Source organism: Nymphaea colorata, chromosome 10, assembly GCF_008831285.2.
Source record: "Nymphaea colorata isolate Beijing-Zhang1983 chromosome 10, ASM883128v2, whole genome shotgun sequence".
Lineage (NCBI taxonomy): Eukaryota > Viridiplantae > Streptophyta > Magnoliopsida > Nymphaeales > Nymphaeaceae > Nymphaea > Nymphaea colorata.
In genome coordinates this window covers 23661919-23681171 of record NC_045147.1, presented here as the reverse complement: position 1 = coordinate 23681171, position 19253 = coordinate 23661919, and the positions used below count along the sequence as shown (strand labels likewise).

At 41.2% G+C, this 19253-nt stretch overlaps 3 protein-coding genes across 8 annotated transcripts; 2 read left to right on the top strand and 1 right to left on the bottom strand.

Moving 5' to 3' along the window:
* Positions 1-872: 872 nt before the first annotated feature.
* On the top strand, positions 873-2625 carry LOC116262590 (multiple organellar RNA editing factor 3, mitochondrial). Its single transcript, XM_031642079.2, has 4 exons — positions 873-1369; positions 1479-1576; positions 1902-1967; positions 2057-2625. The coding sequence occupies exons 1-4, from the start codon at positions 1002-1004 to the stop codon at positions 2359-2361; spliced, it is 837 nt and encodes a 278-aa protein (XP_031497939.1). The 5' UTR covers positions 873-1001; the 3' UTR covers positions 2362-2625.
* Positions 2626-9526: 6901 nt separating this feature from the next.
* LOC116262423 (F-box/LRR-repeat protein 3-like) lies at positions 9527-13982 on the top strand. Of its 4 annotated transcripts, none has more exons than XM_031641774.2 (6): positions 9527-10911; positions 11021-11146; positions 11325-11429; positions 11899-12425; positions 12529-12823; positions 13057-13221. In XM_031641774.2, exons 1-6 carry the CDS (start codon positions 10291-10293, stop codon positions 13087-13089), a joined length of 1707 nt encoding a protein of 568 aa, XP_031497634.1. In that variant the 5' UTR covers positions 9527-10290; the 3' UTR covers positions 13090-13221. The 4 variants fall into 4 exon arrangements, with proteins under 4 accessions (XP_031497634.1, XP_031497632.1, XP_031497633.1 ...); XM_031641772.2 differs by having other exon boundaries at positions 9528-10911; positions 11328-11429; positions 13037-13982; XM_031641771.2 differs by having other exon boundaries at positions 9529-10911; positions 13037-13982.
* A 141-nt stretch (positions 13983-14123) lies between these two features.
* On the bottom strand, positions 14124-17449 carry LOC116262424 (uncharacterized). Of its 3 annotated transcripts, XM_031641777.2 has the most exons (4): positions 17349-17419; positions 15669-15745; positions 14589-14706; positions 14124-14508 (listed from the first exon to the last, which is right to left on the bottom strand). In XM_031641777.2, the coding sequence occupies exons 3-4, from the start codon at positions 14680-14682 to the stop codon at positions 14360-14362; spliced, it is 243 nt and encodes an 80-aa protein (XP_031497637.1). In that variant the 5' UTR covers positions 14683-14706; positions 15669-15745; positions 17349-17419; the 3' UTR covers positions 14124-14359. The 3 variants fall into 3 exon arrangements, with proteins under 3 accessions (XP_031497637.1, XP_031497636.1, XP_031497638.1); XM_031641776.2 differs by lacking the exon at positions 15669-15745 and having other exon boundaries at positions 17349-17449; XM_031641778.2 differs by lacking the exons at positions 15669-15745; positions 17349-17419 and adding an exon at positions 17231-17337.
* Positions 17450-19253: the final 1804 nt, after the last annotated feature.

Here is a 19253-nt window from a genome sequence, read left to right as displayed (position 1 = left end):
TAACGCCTTCAGGTTGAGAGAAGCCAATTTTAGAAATTTCAGCTCGTCCCAGATGCCCTCTCTGCTCTGTTACAGTCGCAAGAGTGCAACAAATTTCAGCCGTAGTTTGACACTCGATTTCGCAATTGTTTGGCAATTGGCATCCTATAATTATGAGACAGATTGACCTTCAGCGTGATTCAGTGGTTTGCGTAGGGTTATCTTAAATCTCTACATAGAGGTTCTTTCCAATTGGCCTCAAGGGATTTGCCGCGGCCATGTTCGGCCTCAATTGTTAGGCAGTCAAGGCTCAAGCTTTATAAGGGTCAACACTGCACAAGTAGAAGCGGCCACGTGATTTTGTCTTTGAATAAATCGGAAGAGTCTCTCTAATTGAATAACAGTGCTCATTAGCATGTAAACATTGTTTTGGTTACTTCTGATGCACACCAATTCAGTTAATAAACTCAGTTTTTACTAACATTTGGTTACTGAAAGACATTTTCGACTTAACCTAAATGTACAGACCTGTACATCATCATTTGTTTAAAAGTAAACGTGTTCTGATTCATCCGTCACGGTAACAAAGGCAGTGTTGTGGATCTTAACAATTTAATACATTTTTATTTTTTACCCGTCAAATTTTTAGCGTAATAAGAACCATTGACTTTTATGGCACAAAAGTAACAAATTTTAAACGAAAAAGTGATGATGGACTTGATCTGTGTTTCATACTCAATGAATTTTGACATGAAGTTAGACTAACAAAAGCATATCAGCTTATGTAATTTCTCTGTATCATTGTCCTAATCATTTATTTGTCTATGGATATCTGAACCTCTTTTCCGAAGGTTTAAGAGAACGATTTATGCTTGTCCTGTAGCGCCTTAGGTTCGTCCCGCCCGGTTCACAGTCGAAGGCCCTCGCTGGTCTCTTAGAGCGACTTAAACCCTAAACCCACACTATTACCCGCTACCCGTCTTCTGCGGCTCCTTCCTTCCTCGTCTTCTCGACCTTCTTCAATGGCCAGGCGTGCCCTCGCCTCCTTCCTCCTCAAGGCCCTCCCTTCGTCCTCTTCTCCTTCTGCCTCTTCACCTTCCATCTCTCGCTTCCGACCCTTCCTTCTCTCCTCCGTTCATCAATGTCGTCGCCAAGATCCAGTCATCCATTTCTTCTCCAGGCCCAAAACGACGTCCTCGTCTGGTGGGTACTCTCCATTGAACGATCCCTCCCCAAATTGGAGCAACAGGCCGCCCAAGGAGACCATCCTCCTCGATGGGTGCGATTATGAGCACTGGCTTATTGTCATGGAGTTCCCGGAGAACCCTAAACCCTCCGAGGACGAGATGATCGCTGCCTACGTGAAAACCCTAGCAACCGTCGTGGGAAGGTACTACTAATTCACGGGCTTTCTTGCCTTTCCCATTTTCTCTTCCCTGGGGTTTCTTGGGCCGCTTGATTATAAAGAAGGAATTTGATTTTATCCGTGTATTAAACAGCGAGGAAGAGGCGAAGAAGAAGATATACTCAGTCTGTACGACGACGTATACCGGGTTCGGCGCGTTGATTTCGGAGGAGCTTTCCTACAAAGTAAAAGGTGTGGTTCCCTCTCTCTTTCGTTTCATTGTCCTTGAAATTCAGCTAGCTACGGGTTCCTTCCTCTATACTGTCCATTCATTTGATTGAATTCTTCGAAATCCATGTTTTAGAATTGGGACTTCTTTCATAAATTCTCTATTTGGTAGATACCGACATTGTGATCTATCGGTGCGTCGTTCATGGTTGTTAATATTTTCCATGGTGTTATGGTACCATGCTTATCGTTTTCTCCTCTATCTTGGGTTTTAGTTTGAACTCTAAGATACCCTTTTCACGAGTTTAAACTTTTTCATAACTGTTTGAGTTTTCATGAACTTGTTCAGGATTACCTGGAGTTCTTTGGGTGCTGCCTGACTCTTATCTCGATGTTCCCAACAAAGACTATGGAGGTTTCTCTCTATGCGCATAATTGTTGTGTTTAACGGTTTACCTGATAAAATGGAAAACTTGATTGTTTTATTTATTAAATTTACTTCAGGGGACCTCTTCATTGATGGGAAGGTCATCCATAGACCACAATACAGATACAACGAGAGACAGCAGACTAGAACTCGACCCCGCCCCAGATATGACAGGAGAAGAGAAACTATGCAAGTCGACAGAAGGGAGACGATAAGAAGGGATTGGGCACCACCACCTAATCCGATGCCAACGGACGGAAGAAGCCCATTGGAGGGGCAACATGGAGAATCTGCACCTCAGACCCATGGACAGACAAGCGCAGAGGGTACGGGTAACGTTGCGCAAGGAGATCAGAATCCTGTGTTAGGAAGGGGGTCTTGAGCCTAATCTGTTGCATAATGAGTTGGTTTTCCTGTAGCGGTTCCAGCAGAGTCAATTTTGCTCATCATCATTGGAGTAGGTCCCTCCCTGTAACTGTAAGTCTGTAAGTGCATTTTGTATTTAAGAACTGCATCCACTTGGTGAAGAGGCATTAGAAAATGTCATCCAAATAGGTGTCCACAATAAGCTTGTTTGACCTGTTATAGATCATATTGTTCATCTTGATACATACTCCATCGGTCTTACCAATTGTGGTTGAAGTCTCGTTGAATTGCATGGAATTCTTCGATTTTGTTGGGTACGCATGTAACGTTTCATCCGTTCATCCAGATTTAACGAGTCTTGGAGTTTTGGCATGCTTTACTTGGAACAGAGCTTCTAAAACCACAGTCACTAAGAAGTTTTGTCTTTTCGTAACCTGTAATTTATTCCAGTTTAGACGTTACTGTCGGCATCTAGCTCTGGCACTGGGGAAGCATTTTACTTTGAACTACATAGTTGCATCATAAACAGTCTTTTCAACTTCTTGTCTATCGTTGGGCGTGTCACAATCAGTATTTAACTTCACTTATGGTCGGTCATTCTTCTTCTTATTTACAGTTGAATCATGGAGAAGTCTGTAAACCTGGGTTTACCCGCTATTGTTTTTCGTCCAAATGGAAAAAGTAACTTTTTTTTGTTGTACTTTGTTTCTTATAGTCATCGTCGCCGTAACTATTACGATCATTTATTACCATGACAATTTTTGTTGCGCGAAGGAAACTTATAGTAAATAGCCTCTTTCTTAGTTACTTTGCCCATCTTGGTATCGTTAATCTTAATTCGCTGTGGCGTCTGCTAGTTGAGATGCCGGCTACTTGATTTGTCACCGTAAAAGGAAAAGGAGGATTCGTTCACACTAAATTGGATACATTGCATTCTCTGAATATCTATCTTCAGTTTCTGCAGCTTACAGTTGGTCTTGTTACTCCCCGACCTCTCTCTCTCTCTGTCTCTCGTCTGTCTTGTGAGCCATTGCTAATTTAAATATTTTGCACGTTCTCTTCGTCCTACTGAAGTCTCACTACCATGAATACATTCTTCCTCGATCCAACGGTTTAATCTGCTGGGACAACGCCTTTCCATTTATTATTGCCCACCATTCTGAATACATTAGACATGCAATTCGTCTGAGTTCACGAGAACTTGAGATCTTGTTTGTCAAGCAAATTAAAAGGGTCTAACAATTGTCAATTTTAAATGGCTGTGAGTTGATCAGTTCTCCCCGGACGAGTATGTTTTCCTGTTGTCCTTTTTCCGCGCAAATAATGATTTAGTAGGCTTTCCTAGATTTTCCTTTTATAAATGTAGGAGCAAGTTTTCCGAGGATGATGACACGTGACTTTGTGATGTGTTGTTTTTACCATGATTACAAGTCTTACCGTAACTATTGATTGCAACGGTTTTGAAATTCCATAACTTGTGCCGAACACCAAAATCCGTCAGCCATATATGAGGCGGATTCGTATACATATGAGAAATTTGAGTGATTTCGCTATCCGGTGATGTGAAATTACATAATCTGAATATGTTCTCTCTTCGGAGACATCCAGTAAAATTGAAATTGCGGACAATCTTGAATGTATTTTAGAGGGGATCAAAGACCACTGCCACCAATTATGGCGCAGAGATGGTGGAAAACTTTATCATACGCAAACGTTTAGTTTTGAGAACTGTTACAAGAAGAAGGGGGAGAAAGATCTCCATCTTTCATTCATTTATATGAATGATCACAGTTATGAGCATTATGATGTACCTTTGTGGAGGATCTCACGCCACACGTTGCAACGGCAAGGAAGCGCTTGGAACTTGGAAGTAATTTAGAAGATATTAGCGGATGACCGGACGAGGTAGGGATTTTTATATGGTCATGATTAATTTTCCGATCATCTCCATGTGTTGTTCTCCCTTCAATGGCGATGGTGATGATTTGTTTGTGATGTCCACGTCTTCATCTTCAATTTGACAGAGTGCTTACGAGTCTCCATGCATGCCCCCAACGACCTCCCCACCACTTCCAGTCATAGATATAAACCATACGGGTGCACTAACCAGGTGAAAACATGACTTGCAAATTTGCATCAACAGCAGTTGTGCATTATTACCTCTTTTGAGGCAAAATCGGTTTCATTAAGCCGAAGTAAGATTTGCGTTAAGCATTGGGCGGACTCCAATGGGTAATAACCATCAAGAGGCGAAGGATGGGAGTAGCCGGCCTGCATTAACAGAGAAGAAATGTAGTTACAGTCTTGGAAACACCGTATGTTGCTGTTGGATGGTTGAAGAAGATAGCCTAGGAGGAACAGAGCAATGATGTGTGTTGGATTCTCGAATCTATGCATTCAAAGAAACCTGGTCTATTTCTTTTGACATGATAATCATGGGAATATCTTAGGACTTAGTTCAAATGCAGATCTTGTTGGTGCAATCGAATCAGAGTTTCTACTCCGTCAACATGCTTAGCCATATGCATATTTTCGTGGGCCACGCCTCTCCATCCAGGGTGAGTACATTGACATTCCTGAAACCAAGAACCAGAATTCTACTTGCTGCTGCTCTCTCCTGATCAAGTCGATCCCTTCATGCTGTGCAGTGGAACAAGACTTGATGGTTAAAGTATTTTTTATCGTTTAATACATGTGGACCCATCTTGACCTGTATTAACGTTGACACTATGGCCCTTAGAGGTAATTTGGCAGCAGTAATAGTTTGTTCCTGTTCTGGACAGTGGACATGCCTATTCTGGCTCTCACACAGGAGGGGCCACTAGACAGATAGTGGTTTCTATTTTAGGATCCAGTTACAGTTAGCTCCTACCAACCTCTGGGCAAACCTGGCCCACGCATGTCACAAATGCTTTTTTTTCCCGGCGTGCTTGGTTGGTATAGGCCCATTCAATTTAAGTGCTTCAAATTGTTTCGAAAGCTTTCCTGGCCTGCTACAGCCTGGGCTGCTTTAAGTTAGAAATGAACTTTCTCCATGACAATACTTCACTTCCGGAAACAATCTCACAAGGATGCTGGAATTCATTGATGCGGTGGACTTACAGAATTTGTTGATCTGAAATATGCATGTCTACCACGCTCTCCTAGTATCGAGCATTTCAGTATACAACCTGTAACTACGTATTACTCCGTTGCCTCTCCTGAAATTTTGGCTAATTCTTCAAGATAAATGGTGCAGATCATAGATATTGAACTCTTGGCCTCTTTAGCTTGGAGGATGCGAGAAGACTTAGTTACCTGGTCATTTTCAAGCAGCGCGTGTTCATATGCATGCCTAAGGCGTCCGTTGCAGATGGTTAAATTCGGCCTTCAGCAGGGCATCTCCCCTTTATCTGTCTTAAATTGCCGGCAAGAAAAAAAAAACAGAAACAATCACGACGTACTCTTCAAACCTGTTCTTGAGCAACGTTAGATGAATGAAACATCACATGCTACTGCCGTGGCCTCTGGGAAAGATTTATGGCAGCGGTTGGATCATTTTAATTTATTGAGTTCGGTCTAATAGTTTAAATTTTAAGAACGAAGTCCTCATAAATGATCTTAAAGTATGCCCAATAAAGTGCATATTAAAATGGCAGGACATGCATGTGCGTAGGTGGAAAAAGAATCTGAATGTAAATTAAAGAGGACGGCAAATCACATCGAGTAGAAACAAGATCAAGTGATTTAATCTAATCTTAATCTAATCTAATCTAATCAAACCTTCTATTGTTGTCAATCAAATCTTAATCTAATCATCGAGTTTGATCTAACTATAACCATATAATGCAATCCATCGGACAGATATGATTAAACACACCACTAAATATATATAAATATATATAAGAGAATTAAAACTACCTAAGTTTTTTGTATAGTGCCTCTGGTCTCTCGTCATCTCTTTCTTGTTTTAAGATGTGATTTCACATTTTTTTCTTTATGAGAACCTGTCACGCTTGCATTTCCTCGCACTCCTTTATGTGCTGTGTCATGTCAATTCTTTTTGTGCACGTCAATGACCAGAGATGCAGGGATTCGTGGACTTCACAAACGGATCCGATCAAAGGGACTTCACAAATATTAAAGGATACGGTACAGTTGATAGCGAGAAACGGGCAATTCCAGTGCTAATAAAAGTTGAATAATGGGTTCACATGGAACTATCTCTATTGGAAGCTAATTAGGAGTCAGATGTCTGATGATGCCATTGTCAACCTTCTCTATAAATGTTTTTCTATTCGCTAGTTGTTAGCAATTCTCATAGCAACTTTATATATATATATATATATATAGCAACTCTTAGAGGGGGCTTCTTTTCACAAAAAAAAAAAAAAAAACCTCCTATTATTGATCAATGATTGAGCGAGGAGGTTGTACGTAGCATATGATTGATTCATTCACGTTTTACTTCTGCAGTAAAAGTCATTATTTACATCTTCTATCTTATGTTACATATCTTATGTTACATAACTAAAAGTGAGGCAGCTTCTCTTAAAAAAAATTGATCAGAATATTGAATGAAATTTGAAACCAGTCAACTGTGGGATGTTGCAGAAAGATTAGATATTTAGAACCTGTTACTAAAAATACTGTAAACCATGGTTAAAAATACCATAACTATTGCTATACATAAAACGTTGCTTAATTGTCCGCAATTTGGACGGTTTACATACATCTGCAATATGATTTAATTTCAATTCCTCACCAATCAGCAGCACTCTATTGATTTAGTGCATGGAAAGATGCAGTATCAAATGGTTGGTATTCCGATGGCGACTGGTAGACATTGCATACTCATGAAAATTAAGCTAAGTAATCGATAAACCACAGAAGAAAGAATCTCTCTAAAAAAAAAGAAAAAGGAAAGAGTAGATGACAAGACGTCAGGTTATCCGGACTACATCACCAGACTTTCCATTCCGGCTGGTATGTCCCGGTCATCAGGACACCTTGACCCTGAGAATGGGTTTAACGACTAACCCTAGTTAATGCCAACAGTCGGCAGTCGGATCATTGCGGAAGCAGGAAGTAAGCAGCTCGGTTTGGCACCAAGGGCAAACTCTGCTTTGCGCATAGATTTGAAAATGTGACATCTACATCATTTGGATCAATTGCATTTTATAAGTAGAGCCGTTAAAAGGACGACATCGAGCGGCAGCGCCACCATTAGGAACCGGCTCCGCTTGAGCGTCGGCTCAACTCGGCGGATTAGTATGGCCGATGGCGGCCGAACGGCTCTTATGACTTCAATTTTTTTAATAGTGTAAAAACTAATGGTTTCTTTAAAAACAACTTTAACTAAAACATATTCTATGTTGAATTCGTATTTATATTTTAAAATATATTTTCTTACAAAAATTTAGAAGGTCTAGCTAGTTTCTGTTTATATATATCCAAATCTTTTCTTCCGTAACTTCTGCTTTTAATAAATTACTTTGATCATCTCCCGACAATTCAAATAATAATATTACAATCGCAAATAGCAGAACGATTCTGTAACAGCTATTATTAAATAAAGAAGCCTTTCATTGTTTATTTTGTATTCCTTCTGAATACAAACGAGACGACAAAGATAAAAAAAGATAATATAATAAGATGAACCAATGACAGAGAAGAATATTGTGTATGTCACAAAATGCGCAAAGCATTAACATCATATCGAGACCATCCAGACTAGGACCGGCCCAGCCCAAAAAAATACCCAAATGTAAGTCAATTAACTAACCGGGCCGAATCACCACGTTCACGTCGTCATACCGCTTAGCCCCCAAATTCTCGATGCTGGACTTAAACGAATCGATGGTGCTCGAGTACAACTCATTATACGCTTTCAGGCGAGCTTTGGTGCAAGGATCAGTCTTCTGCTTGAGCAGTTTAGAGATGTATGACAACGTAGACGTTGCATTCTTTATGCTCATTTCCAAGGCAATGGCGTCCAAACTGGTGAGATTTGCATGGCAGCTTCTGTTGTTTGCTTGCAGCATGCTCAAACAGAAGTTGTAGTCAAGTGTTTGGTTGCAAGTCTTCTTTATGAACTCAATCCCTCTTCACCATTAACATGCATCGAGGAAGCAGAGAAGAACACCAAGAAAAACAAAATGCACATTATGGCAGGACGAGCCGATGGGCAACAGAGAGGACGAACCGATGGGTGAAGGGGAGGACCGGAGGAGGCAGTCGAACTATCGAAGGAAACTAGTCTTGCTGCTCTCGTAGAGCCGCAGAGTAGAGGAGAACGATAGGAAGAAATGAAATGAGAATGAAAGTAACTTAGGTTTCAGTTTCACCCTAACCTAAGTTAAATTTTTTTTTTAAAAAAAATTAATGTTCTGTCGGGCTTCTCGTCGGGCCTTTGATGATCACATACTCAAGTCTGGGCCCGACCCGTTAGGTACCGGGCTGGGCCGAGCTCCGTTAAGCTTTGTTTCATATGGAAAAATAATCTAAATTAAAGAGGGCAGCTCGTCGCATCCAGTTGAGACAAAATCACGTGGATAACATCTTCCTTCAATGGATGAAAGTCGTTGATCATCAAACCCACCATCATTAAAGGTGAGCGTGAAAATAGAGGGATGATATATGCAGATTACAAATTCGAAGGAGCCACAACCACACGTAGGCCCATTACAGATGTAAATGGGTTTAATGACTAACCCTGGTTAATGCCAACAGCCGGCGGTCGGGTCAGAGCGGAATCAGGAAGTGAGCAGTTGGGCTCCGCACCAAAGGGCAAACTCTGCTTTGGCCATAGATTTGAAACTTTGTAGTGACATTTGGATCAATTGCATCTTATAAGTGAGTCGTTAAAAGGACGACATCGAGCGGCAGCGCCACCATAAAAAACCGGCTCCACTTGAGCGTCGGCTCAGCTTGGCGGATTAGTACGGCCGACGGCGGCGGCACGCAAGGGGAAGAAAACAAAGGTGGAGTGCGGGACATCTCCGGGACGACCCGTACTTTTGAACGTACGCCTTCAAATGTGTGTTTTTTTTTTTTTCTATTATTGGTTTAGAGAGAAGGTGACGCGCTCGTAACGATAAACTAACAATTCCCCCGTAGTACTTCAGTTTACCTTTATCTTTTTTTTTCTCATAATTACCGTAATGTCCTTTAGACTGGTCATTTCGGTGATTGTGGGGGTTGAGAAAACGGAGGAAGACGGGAAGGTTTTTGTAATCCGTTATCTATCTTGTATTTCCTATTTTCTTTCCAAAGAGGGTGGACCGGGGAAGGCGACTTTCCGAGGACGTGAAGCTTGGTTTCCGGCGTCATAATGGGAGATATTTTGGTGGTTTCGCGAGTTCGAGGTTTTGGCAAATGATTTTTGGTTGCGGTTTCTTCGTTGTCGTGCTGGAGACAGGTTTTCAGTGACAGAATAAAGGCAGGAAGAGGGAGAGAGAGAAAGAGAATCCACGATGAAAGTCAGCGTCGAGAGATTCGTCGTCGGAGGGAGCAGGCTGCTGCTATTATTTTTTATTGATGTCTCTCACCGTGTTGAACCCGATGTTTTGCCTTTTCTCTTCTTCTTGTTCGTCCCCACCTGAAAGGAATACCCTGGAAGAGAAAATTTGATCCATCTTGATTTTTGCTTCTCGCTTCTCTCTCTCTCACCCGGGACTCTCCGCGATTTCCTGCCTTCCTATCCCACACATCTGAGCTCCCTCTGTCTTGTTCTTTCGTCTTCCGACGAATTGAAGAACCACGCTTGCTTTCTCTCTGCAGTTCGCGAACGTGGGGTTTCAGCTTCTTTTGAATGGTGCCCACCCTCCTCATGAAAAAGTCCGTACCTGTCAGGGTTCTTTTTTGACAAGGAGTTTTGTGGGGCTTTTATCTCGACTGATCTGTGTTGCCAATCTCAGAACTAGCTCCCCTCTAAGGTTTGGTTTCTGCAATCATCTTCTTTTCGATGATCAAGAAGACAGAGTTTTCCAACTCACCTAAGGTTCTCTCCTTCTTGTTGGACGACATTCTCGTCAAAATACTTGAGAAGGTCGAAGACAAAAAAACATGGAGATTAGTCTGCAGGGATTTCCTAAAAATCGAGGCAGTGTCGAGGAAGAGCATCAAGATCTTAAGGCCAGAGGTATTGCCTAGAGTTCTCGGGATCTTCTCTGGCTTGGAGCATCTGGATCTCTCTGTCTGCCCACGGCTAACGAATCAGGTCATTTACCGTGTTCGCAGCGATCTCCTTAGGTCGGTCAATCTCAGCAGGGCGACGAGAATCGATTGCAGGGGTCTGGAAGCTCTTGCGAATAGATGCCCGAATTTGGAAGAGATTGATCTCTCTTATTGCTGCAGATTTAGTGATTCGGAGGCAGCTGCCCTCTCTTTTGCCCCCAATCTCAGACGCGTGACTCTGGTGAAATGCCTAAAGATTACGGACATCGGACTGGTCAGAATTGCAGTAGGATGCAGCAAATTGTGCTTGCTGAATCTGAAATGGTGCAGGTTGATCACTGATCTGGGTGTTGAATTCGTAGTCACTAAGTGCAAGGATCTCACATTCCTCGACATTTCCTATCTTTCGGTGGGTACCCATCTCGGTTTCCTTCTAGCAATGCCGTTTAATCGAATCACTTCATCAGTTTGACCAGGAGACCAATAATAATTGATTTTGATCTCTTGGTGGTACGAAGGTAACGAACAAGTGTCTTCGTTCGATTGCATGCGCGAACAAGTTAGAGGTGTTAACCATGGTAGGTTGTATGATGGTGGACGACAATGGCCTAAACTGCCTAAGGAACCGCGGTTCTTCTCTTCAGGTAAATAACCAATAAAAAGGATGATCTCGTCAATGTTCTACGATGGTACGTTTATATGTAACATGGTAGTGTTTGTGTATATAAAATTTGATTGCGTTGTTCCCTTGTTGAAGATGGAAAGTTTAGGAGAATGTTTTTGGTTAATGTATTCATTTTTTTTTACTTTTATGCCAACCAGAAGATTGACGTATCGAGGTGCAGAAACATCAGTACTTTAGGCGTGATTTCTTTTCTGAAAGGGAATAAGAGAGTTCAGGAACTTGGTGCTGGATATTGTCTAAACGTAAGGATTTTCTGCCAGATTAAACCTTATTTTGTTGGCCATATCTGCTCTGCATAAGCGATCCGAGTAACCTTGCTTGTATAACATGTCCCTAAGTTCAAGTATATAGCATGCTCCTTGAAGGAAAGGAAATCCATATTCCTTGAAGTCTTGAACCGAACAAAACTGCGTTCTTAGGTGTTACAGAAGAATGTGCTTTTCCCTTGTCTCTAGTTGAAAGTGGGAACTTTATATCGATGTAATAATTCGTTTGTAAAAACTGCTCAGGTAAATTTCCGTATGTGAAATGTGTGGGGAGATCTACCTTAACAGAGGGAGATGTGGATATACTCCTTTCTCGTTGCTCAGAGTCTAGTAATTCATTAGTGTTCAAGTATGTCTTCAGTAGGCAACTGTGCATGCAGAATTGATGTTTGAAGCATCCGAAAGGAAGGAAATTATTAAGGATCGTGACTAATGTATGGTGCAGGATTTCACATGTCAACTGTTGTCAAAGATGACTGATCTCAAGTACCTGACGGCAATCAGATTGGACGCCTGTGAATTATACCCAGAATTCTTGGGAAACATCAGCAGGAACTGCCAGTGTCTGAGTGAAATAGGGTTGAGCAAATGTGCTGGTGTAACAGATGAGGGGATCAACAATCTTACAGAACACTGTAAGGACTTGAGAGTGCTGGACATCACTTGCTGCCATGAACTCACTGATGCTGCTCTTGCTGCCATCGCCCGCTCCTGTAAGAACCTCAGGTGCCTCAAGATGGAATCCTGCGGTTTGTTCACAGAGAAGGGTCTTGAGAAAATTGGAGCAGATCGCTCCTTCCTCCATGAACTTGACCTGACGGACTGCAGCATAGATGATGTTAGTCTCAAGCATATCTCTAAGTGCCGAGAGTTGCAGATTCTAAAATTAGGTCTCTGCATCGATATATCTGATAAAGGAATTGCCTCTATTGCTTCAAGCTGCAAGCACCTACAAGAACTCGATCTCTACAGGTAAATCTTCAACGAAAATATGCATTTTGTTATATGTCATTTGCCCCATATATGGTGGATATTAGAAACCTCATGGTGGTTGTCATCTTCGGATTTTTGTCAGATGTGTGGGAATTAGCGATGATGGTCTAGCAGCATTAGCCACAGGGTGCAAGAAACTCGAGAGAATCAACATCTGCTATTGTATTGAGATTACCGACATAGGATTGAAGCACATCGCCAATTTAAGCAAACTATCGGAGCTTGAAATGAGGGGACTGATAAGAGTAACGTGCTTGGGTATGACCGAAATGGCGCATGGGTTCACCAGCCTTGCCCAGTTGGATATAAAGCGATGCTATGCCATCACTGATCGGGCCATCTGGGCCTTAGTTCAGAACTCTCTAAACCTCAGACAGGTCTGCTTAGAGTTCATTTCCTTTCTGTTAAAGCTCCACGTACACTTGAGCACTTAGACTGAACTAGGACGAAGAACTTCTCAAGTGCAATATTTCACGTTATTATCTAATTGCAGTGGTGTTTTAATGTTTACATTGCCTGAAGCAATGCAGCTGCTATCTATATATGACAATAGTAGTTTCTGATCCGTGTCTGTTTCTCTGCTAATTCAGATAAATATATCCTACTGTAGAATATCGGATGGCGCGCTGTATGCACTATTTAGTAGACTCAAATGCTTACAAGATGTGAAGATGGTGCACCTGACCCATGTTTCTCTAGACGGCTTTAGACTTGCATTACGAGCCTCTGACAGTGTGCAGAAGGTTAAGTTGTTGGAAGGTTTGAAGTACTTGCTCCCTCTGGACCTCATCCACAAGCTTCAATCACGGGGATGCAAAATCCGCTGGTTGAACAAGCCTCTTGTACTGTTCTAAGATATCTTCCTCTCTTTTCCTGTTGTATCTTTGATATATCGACTGAAAATGCCTGACAATTGTGTAAAAACAAATACATAGTAGTCTAAAGATGATGGATGATGGACGGTTTTAAGTCTGAAAAGACAATCCACGTATTTGATGTCATAAGGGAGTCAAAACTTTTTAAAGCTTATGTAAATTTACTGTTTGTGTCTTCACAGTGGTGCCTATCTTCTCTTAGAATCATGCCCGTGCATCTTGCCATTTAAACTCACAGCCGTCCAACTTTGCTCTGCGAATGCGGAGTTGTTAAGAGAGGATACTATCGCTCGCCGACGTGGTTATTCAGCCTCTACATATGGTGGTCCTGCTATGGTCAAAGTTAGCTCACTTTTCGTCCCCTCCATCTTCTTGCATGTTACATCCTGACGGGCATGGGATTTAAACACTGACTGCTTAATCGCCAAAGCCCAATCAATGAACTAAAAAGTAGCTTTCCTCCTTGTGGGTTGGAGTCATCAACTCAAGCGAGAAGGAGATACCCTTCACAAGAAAATTTTTTTCCATGGCAGCACTGTTACAAGTCCTGATTAAATTACTCATGCAAGTGGTTTTGATTTCCCCTAACAAGCACCCACCAAACCAGACAACTATATCAGACGCATTTAAAGGAAAAAAGATGCCTTGAAGACCAAAGAACAAGCTGAGGGTTCCCTAGCTGAAGTTGATGTGGGTGGGCTGCGCTGCCAATAAGAGCCCCATACGTCAGGCTACGTTTTTAGACTAAAGATTTCAAGTCAAACGATGAAAAGTGTTTGCACATACATAATTTGAAAGAAGGGAAGAAGAAGATCGTTTCCTAGTTTATCAGCATTTAACAACGACTTGCTAGCCTTCAAACTCATAACATCCGTGCATACAGAAGTAGCATTCTTCCAGTGAATACCATCATCCAAGATTTACACGAAAAGAGACAGATGATCAAGTTCGTTAAAGGGACTTAGGAAAGTTCAGTTTTTGTTACCAGGCTTTCCAACTAAACCAGATATCCATATCCACAGACAAACATTGTAACCTTCAGTCATCAACCTTTGTCTTCACAATGAAATTTTGTCGGCTGATAGGGTTCATGACCACCGGAGGACCAGCTGTGCGTGGCCATGCCTGAAATTTCTTGTCTGTCTCCTCCCACCATTCTTTATCCCTCACAGTTGTTGGAGTGGTCCCTGATTGGACGTACACTCGGAGTATCAAACCACAAGAAAAGCATAAAGCCGTCACAAGGGTAACTGAAAAACAAGCTCACCTCCAAATATTTTCTTGTCCGAAACCAAAGTATCAAACGCATAGGCAACCACACCAGTCGCCACAAGAGCTCCCACCATATGTTTGGTAGACATGTCCAAACTGCAAGAACTGGTATCCTGTAAATCAGAGAGACAAAAGTGTTTAGACAAAGAAATAAAAAAGTAAAAGTAGGAGTCTTTGGCACATTTGTCGGTCATCTTGCATGGTTTTCACATCAGGCAGACATTGCCAAAACATATTCATGAAGATAATAATACACTCGAACACCTTTACTTCCTGAATGACGAGTAAAATAACATCTAGACTACTCCAAGGCTTGTGCCTTTGCATAAGCCAGCAATTGTCAGGAAGATTAAGACCCTAAGCACATAAACAGCCAATTTAGAAGACTTCTTTGATGCTCGCACACAAAGGTCGGGACTCTCCTAGTTTTCCAGTTAAAACAAGAATTATGAAGTGGATCAGATTCTGACAGATGGGGAAAAAAGGGACTACTGAAGTCAGGCCCCGCATACCTCAACATCCATCACAGTTCAAAAGGATTATCAAGTAAAGAAGTCGACCCAGAGATGTATTGCTTTTGTTCAAAGTTGAATACAATTAGCAAATCATAAATGCAACAGTAGCATCAAGCGACACATATCTCAACTTCCATCAAAGTTCAGCAGGATTAAAAGGTAGACAAGACGACCCAGAGAAGCATCTTTTATCCAAAATTGGATACAAGCAACACATTCTAAACATTGTACTAGGACACGCTAGATGCTGTAGCAGATATTGATCAGTAGCATTTACTCTGTAGGACGTTACATTCCAAGTATAATTTGTCACAATAGGAAAATGAACAAAACTATTGGCAAGGGAAGAAGATAACAGTTGTATAATCCTGCGTATGAGCAAAATAAGTAGCTATATCTTCAATGCTTTTCAATATTGTACAAGCGAGCATACACCATTAAATTCCACAAGACACACTGCTACAGCCAGAAGCAAGTTCTATTCAGTTATTGCACCACATGAACACATCAAGGACATTCAAAGCTCACATCCATTGAAGATAAACTGATAAAGTAACAACCTTAGATATATTGCACTTGGCAAGGAGTATACGTAAATGTTGAAGAAGTTTGACATCCTTTAGAATTGTCAGCCAACCTGAAGCCCACAAAACAGGGATACTCCATTTATGGCTTACCATATCCCTTTTTTTCAGAACTTATATAAAAAGTCAGAAAAGCAACTGCAGTTCGTGTTCACAATATCCATGGGACGTTGCCTGAAGGAGAATAGCCATTTCAAATAAGCAAACATCCAAGCATACTTCAGATGCTTGTGATAATTGGTTCAACAGCATCTACCTTCATACAAGGCATATTATAAAATCATTCGGCTGAAATTACAATAGTTCTTAAGAATTGAGATAGTCCCCGCATAGGGAGAACGTTCAACGTACACCGCATCAGGAACTATGCAAGAGGTTTTTTCCAAAAAAGGTTCCTGACTTATGGGTCGTATTGGCAAATTCGTTTAGCCTCATCCGGACTTCTGATAATCATTGAGAAGAGGCTGCAGATATCCACATACCATGATGGTAGAAATTCATTCGGCGCACTTAAACTGGAGGCAACATAGTAATATACCATCATTAAAAGATTATCTAAGAGTTTAATCAAAGTTAATCCGCGATCATGGTAGTGTAAAGAAACCTATGGAAGTATAGATTCTATAGATTCGGACAATTTTGAAGAGAGTACGACATATTCGTAAAATGGCTCAACCAGATTTGATAAAACTTATTAAACTTTAGGAGATCGATATCTCCATAAGACTGATCAAGGAAGGTGAATATAGAATACTGACAAGGTGGACCCGTAAACAAACAAATGAGCGCAGATGCGGTGCAATTAACAGATGTTTTTACGTTACATCGCCCCCGTCTGGCCATCCATCCAGCAGGGTGCTGATATGGTCCAGTAAGGGGGCCCAAATCTGAAGCAATTCTGCATAATAAATACCCACAAGCAAATACGTAACATCTTAATATAATTAAAAACATCTGCTACGACGAAAAGCGATCAAAGAAACAAACTTGCAATTTAATTTTCCGTTCTAGGCATAATGGCTCAATTCATAAGAAACCGACCAATCCATTATCTCACTTTCGAGTGTTTACACCTAAAAATCCCGCTAAAGGCTGCCCAAGACAGGAGACGAACTGCATGTCGGTTAACTTAATAATGAACCGTAGGTATGTATACGCCAACAAGAACCCTTCACGACCATAGTGTTAAAAAGTCCCAGTCTGCTTCTTATGCTTATGAATCCTCTACGGAAGACCCCAATTTTCTCTCTCGAGCAGAAACTTTTGCAAGAACAAACTCAGAACAGAGAAGATGCAGACAATTAACTTAACCATCCAGCAAGCCGACGTCAATACTAAGCCTTGTTCGGTCACAGATCTCTAATCAAGCAAACGTCTAGGACACTCTTCCCAGAGAGAGAGACGGGGAGAATAGTGGAAGCCAGAAAGGGCCCCGTGGGCATGGTTGGTGGGTGAGCGTTTCTGATGAGAAAGCGTGTGAACCATCCGAGATATTAGGGCTCGGAGAGAGAGAGAGAGAGAGAGAGGAATGAGCAAACCTCACGCAGCTCTGAGTCTGAGTCGGAAATCTTAGCGCGCAGAAACAATAATAAAAAATTCGCGCTAAAGAAGAAATAATAAAGAAACAAGGAAGAAGGAGCAAGGAGTTTCGCTTACCTGAGGGTTCTTCACAAGAAGGGGGAGACAGAGAGCGAGAGTGGGAGTGTGTGCGTGTGAGTTAGAGCCACACGAACTTTGTAGGTTCTAAAAGCTTCGAATCACTTCTCATTTCTTTAGATGGAAATTAAAATTAAACTGTTTTCTATAATATATTATTCACGCCTCATTATTTCTCATTTAGCTCTTAAAAAGCTTACGTTTAACGAAGAGAATAGAAAATGTTCTTTTTGGTGAAAACTTTAGTTTTTGAGAATCATTTTAAAAAATGTTGTGCCCATTTCAAAGAAGCTGTTAATCAGAGGCAGAGCTGAGGGGAGGTGCCATGGATTCCTTCTTATTTTTGAAAAAACAAAAATTTACTGTATAATTTTTTGAAAAAATTTTAATTTAGGCCCAGTTAACATAGAAAAAATATTGTTCGACTCCCATGAAAAATATATTCAAACCCTTCGATAAAAAAAAAAAAAAAATTTCTAGCTCCTCAATTACCAAATATTTTTGTGTTTCATTGCTACTTCTAAGCACGGCGGCAATTTAGTGGGGGAAAGAAGCGCATCGTTGACATGTTCTACGCTTATTTTCATGAATGAGGTGACCTAATTATTGTATAAAAAAAAATATTGATGCCTAAATCGACAATAAAAAATTTAAAGCTGTCGTTGTTGACATTGAAATAACAAATGTTTTAAAACAGAAAACGCTGAGGAGAAAAAGAATCGTCTCGAAAACCAAAACCGGGTAGAAGAAACTTTGCACTCTTGATTTCTACTGGACCGAAGCCTACAAATTAAAGTACACGCAGTAGTCGCGTGGTCTGCATCCTACCAAGTCCAGAATTGATAAGAACCGGATTTTATAATAAGTACCAGCTTTTGTTCTTATATTGGCTTTCACTGCTGTGTTGCTTTACCAGATTAAATCGAGATTTGGATCATGTAGGCGATCAGAGTGTCCTCCTATTTGGATTTGGTCCGTATCCGTTTCACCAAACCACAGAATCAGCTTGTTCTCTATAAATTACTCAATAGGTGGCCCAAAATAGATTAATTTCGCTCCGCTACCAGATCAGTGATCTGAAACTGATAGTGTAAAACGCGAGCACTCTTGGATTGGCTTGTACTACATAAGACAGATATGGATTTGGTTCACTCAAGTATGTGTCTAGAAATATCTGGAAATTTTGTTCATTCTTTAATGCATATACCTAACAAGTTAGGTCATGTCTTTATGAATACAAAGCTAAAAAGCGTGATCACACGATTGCTTGCCGAAATATATTTCAAATTGAATCGTACAAGAAACGGTTGTTTATTTGAGAAATGAAAGCGTCTGAACATGAGTTTGCTTCCCTTGATCATTTGAATACGGTGCAACAGGATGAAGAGGCACCACCGAGCGAGCAGTATGGTCGCTCTGTCGTGGCTACTGTTTCCTAGACTACATGTTTCGACAGAAATTCTCCATTTTTCTTATTTAAGAGTAATATTTTAAAAATGCAAATAAAAAAAAAATGTCCTTCTCAGCCCTGCCATAAGTTAGTGCTGGGCAAACAAAAATATTCTCGAGCTTGATTCAATTTAAATAAACCCGATGCAATGCATTGGACAGTATGTTCTTCTAGAAGGGCAAGCAAGACTCGGGCGGCCTGACCTGACCTGACCTGACCCATCACATTAATTAAGGGGCCAGACCAAGGGCCCAGGCCGATGCTCAAACCTCGCCGTCCAACTACCCAGCAACGGGAAATATGGACGTTGGAAGCTCACTTTGAATGAATGAAATTGTGGGCTTTCCTCATACCTTGTATTTTTTGTTCTGTATTGCCAATAGCTAGTGAGCCCGGTCGGACCTCCCATTCAAAGGACAAAATATAAAAGATTGAAACAAAAGGTAGAAGAACTC